Raw genomic sequence first — 4,093 nt, 5'->3', positions numbered from 1 at the left:
TGTCATCAACATAATCACTCATAAGTGTTGTAATAATTTTGTTTAGTAGTAAAAAGTTTCTAAAACATTATTTGATATAAAATTTTTAGCTCTTGTTTGGATTGTCATTTTTTAAAAAATAAATTTTACGTTTTTTGTAAACATAATTTTTAATTTTCTTTTTTACCTTAAACACATCAAATTGTTACAGTATCTATTTCTATAAAAACTTAAAAAATAACAATCCTTATTTCCAGATTGCACAAACAGTATGCGTGTCATCAACACATATTTTTTAAAATTTATTATAGTTTACTCCTCCTCCTCCTCCTCCTCTTCTTCTTCTTCTTCTTCTTCTTTTTTTTTCTGTGTAAGGGTACAATAAGCAGTGGATGTTACGACTCACGAGCTAGTTAGATCGAGAGATGAATTGTAGTTCAGGCAAGTAAATAAAAGGGCCCTTATAAAAAAAAAAAGTAAATAAAAGGGCAGTTTCGGCATTCCACTTAAACGTGCAAATGAGTTGCCACGTAGCTTTGCTGGCAGGCTGCAATAAAGAAATTGGGAGTCGGGAGATATACAGGTCTGATGGAGGGCTAGGGTTTCCCCATTTTTCATCGATTTACTTCGCTTTACCCATAACCATTGACCCCATACTAAAGAGAGAGAGAGAGAGAGAGGGGGAGGGAAATAAAAAAAAGTTGCCAGTGTCGTATATTCCAATCGTCAAAATTCTTTAACTCGACTGATAAAGTTTTCAGCTTTATTCCAATTCTTAGCGAATTGACTCCTCAGTTTAATTCCTCCCAGTTTTTTTCTCTCTGGACCAACTCAAAATCCATGATCATCTGCATTCCATGGACCCATCTCCAGTGCATACCACTCCTTCCACTGAAGAAGATGAGTGGGGTAAGTTTTTTAATTCTTCTTTTAATGAGATTTTTTTGGAATGAGTACAATATTGCAGTGACTGATGATGGTTTGTATAAAATTTATTCCTTTTTCCCGTTACTGATAGTGATTGGTATTTTCTTGTGTAATCTATGTGATTAATTGACTTCTAATCTGTGAAGTTGTTGGTTATGCTAATAGGATGCTCGTAGTTTCTTAATGATTGGAGTAATGAGTTTTTCTGCCTAGTCCGAGTCTGAGAAACAGTGCATATGATATGCTGCTGCAAGTTTAGCGCATTGATATTATTTCAAGAATACAGGAGAATGATGTTGGTGTCAGGGAAATTGTGGATTAACTGATTATTGTTAGTGAAGTTGAGGTCCAAGTTTCACCTTCTAGCTAAAGTTATTGCTTGAGCTTATTGGAAGTGTATGTTTATATTGAACCTCTGATATGAAGTTGTTATAAGGGTATCGTTAAATCTGTTGTTGGAACGTCCACAGAAAGTGTTTGGAATTTATGGGACAGCTACAGCATAATGTGGTTATCGGTCAATGCTGTTACTCTCCGGCTGGTGGTTAATTCACTAACTTTTTATTTATTTTTTGTTTTTTGTTTAAAACCTAACAGCTTTTAGTTTTGAACAAGGTTGTGGGATGTTGTCTAGCATAATCAAATGAGCAAAGTTCATGGTGAATTCATAGTTTTGTTGAGTTAATAATATTTTCTTCGTATGTGAATTTGCAATGCAGATGCTATTCAATATCTACTATTCCATGTATTTCTTGTTGGAGAAGGTGATATTTGCGTCCTTAATTAAGTCTGTGTTTCCTCTTGCACTATTTTTCTTTCCTTGCATACTTTCTTCGTTTAGGATATGGTAAGTTCATCTATGAGGGAAGTATGTATTTCGGTTAAAATTTGGAGTCGAAATTCATCCACGAGGGAAGTACGTATTTCGGTTAAAATTTGGAGTTGAAACAAAATTAAGTTAGGGGGCTCATCTTTCTATTGTGTAATCCTCTTGTTTGAGGATCATATCTAGTACATGTAGGATGCATATAGATTATGCATCACATCAAAAGATCTTTGCTCCTTTTCTTTGGTTCACCAGCTCAGGAAACAAATGTAGCCCGAGCTTGAGAACAGGAGGAGGAGATATGATTAGGAAGAAGCCATTTGATAGTTATCTGTGCAATTATGGTTATATCCATCTCGTGACCCAGAGATAGAATATCAAATTTGCGGTTGTTGACTGCACATTTTCTGGATTGAAGAATGCTGATGTCTGTGTGAAATGCTGATCTGAGTGGCCATGAACAATGATGTGAAGTTGCCTAACCAATATAAAGCTTGACTACGCTTTTGGTGTACTACAGTTCATTCTCATTTTTAGCATTTTGAGCAGCAAGTCATGAAATCTGCTGCATGTTGCCGATTTGGTGTCTAATTAACCCACTCAGGCTCAAAAGCTTATCAGCTTTTGTTTACAAGTCTTAGAATACAGACTGACTTCTTATTTCTTGGACTAGACACTGATGGATTTGTGATTCCAAGCTTGGGAATAAGCAATCCCGACCAAAAGAAATCAGATTCTCCAGGAGTAGCAGATCCTAATGTCTTGGTAAAGGTGAGCTGCAGCAAATATATTTCTGAAGCAAATCAGAATAAGCAAGCATTTGCAGGAACCTTCTTATTTAACTACTGCAAATCTTTCAAATGCTGCACGTGCATGCATGCACACACACATAACGAGACAGTATAGGATTATCACAAGCTGATTGCACTTGTGCAGGCCAAAAAGGACGATTATATATACCTTGGACCGCATGGTGCTCCGCCATCACATACGAGACAACAGGAGCAGAATTCTTCTAGTCGGAAACAGAGGTTTAAACAGAAACTAAAGGAGGCAGATGGGAGATTTGGTGGAACTGGTCGTGAAGATAAGGTGGACAATTTGAGAGAGCTTGTGGGTGGGAAAATGCCTGTCAACCCATCAAAGAGTTCTTCTAGGGATTGGCTAGACCCACATTGTCACGAGTCTCAGTTTGAGAGGAAACACCTTTGATACGTTTAGTGGCATCTGTTGCAGCTGTTCGTTCATTTTGGTGTCCTTTTCTTTTCTTGGCTTGAGGGTCATACTTGCTGTTTAGTGCTACAATAAATCTCTCAACTTCCTTGTCCTATCTCCCAGGGGAGGCAAAAATTGGAGTTTATGTATTTTCAGAATAATCCTCCCAATGATCATATTTGGGCGAATAATTTTTCAAAATTTCTCAGTAGCATTAGTGACTTTATCATTGTATATCAGGATTTACCTGTCTTGACACTAGATTTCCAATTGAAACTTTCTTGCCCAAATTTTGCTGGTATCTTGTTTGAAGACTTTGTCTTTGCTGCCTTTTGAAGCTGGTGCTCTTTTTCCAGTTCTGAAGTAGATAGGGTGGACATTTTTACACGTGCTAATTTGTAGTGCTTTGCAGAAACACGGATAAGGTCTGAGGAGTGAGGACTGCGAGTAAGGTACAAAATTTTTTTCATCTAATACTAGTATGCAAACTTTCTAGACATTGATTTGCCACTTACAGGTTCTATTGATCAAACCGTCAACAGCAGATGGCAAGCTGTTCAAGAATGGCTGCAAATGGCGACAATAAATGAAATATCGCATGAATGCTAACTAATCACATTGTTATTCGAGGATGGCTTGCAATTTTACGTCTGATGTGGGAAAGATGAAGGATGGTTTTTTTTTTTTTTTTTTTTTTCGAAATTTCATGGGCAAATCGATAGGTTAGGACATTTGAACAAAAAAATACAAGAACATCACTGTAACTTTGGCAGTTTTGAAGCAAACGAGGCATTCAAACTCTTACATTGCGCAGAGTCTTTTGGCACATTAACGTATGCAATCATACGTCCAAGAACTAATTAGTCCAATTCAATATACTCCAATTTGTGTTTTCGTTTTTTCCTAAAAGAAGTCAATTCTTATGTTGGACCCAAGAACGAGTTTGGCTCAGTTTGGATTGTAAATTATTTGAGATATTTTTACTGTAGCACTTTTTGTGATGTGGTGTATGTAAGATAAAAGGGTAATTGAGAAGAAAAAAAGGCGTGTTGGAAATTGTAATGATGATGTAAGCAAATAAATTTTGACAAAGAATCCTCTCTTTACTCCAAGTCCGTGGACATGTTTTTCTTAGTCTCCAAGGTA

At 36.6% G+C, this 4,093-nt stretch overlaps 1 protein-coding gene across 1 annotated transcript; it reads left to right on the top strand.

Annotated features, from left to right (window-relative positions):
* The first annotated feature begins 531 nt into the window (after positions 1 to 531).
* On the top strand, positions 532 to 3,248 carry LOC113688818 (uncharacterized). Its single transcript, XM_027206619.2, has 3 exons — positions 532 to 888; positions 2,406 to 2,503; positions 2,669 to 3,248. Exons 1-3 carry the CDS (start codon positions 837 to 839, stop codon positions 2,942 to 2,944), a joined length of 426 nt encoding a protein of 141 aa, XP_027062420.1. The 5' UTR covers positions 532 to 836; the 3' UTR covers positions 2,945 to 3,248.
* Positions 3,249 to 4,093: the final 845 nt, after the last annotated feature.

This window comes from Coffea arabica, chromosome 7e (assembly GCF_036785885.1).
Source record: "Coffea arabica cultivar ET-39 chromosome 7e, Coffea Arabica ET-39 HiFi, whole genome shotgun sequence".
Classification (NCBI taxonomy): Eukaryota; Viridiplantae; Streptophyta; class Magnoliopsida; order Gentianales; family Rubiaceae; genus Coffea; species Coffea arabica.
This window is presented reverse-complemented; position numbering and strand designations above follow the sequence as displayed.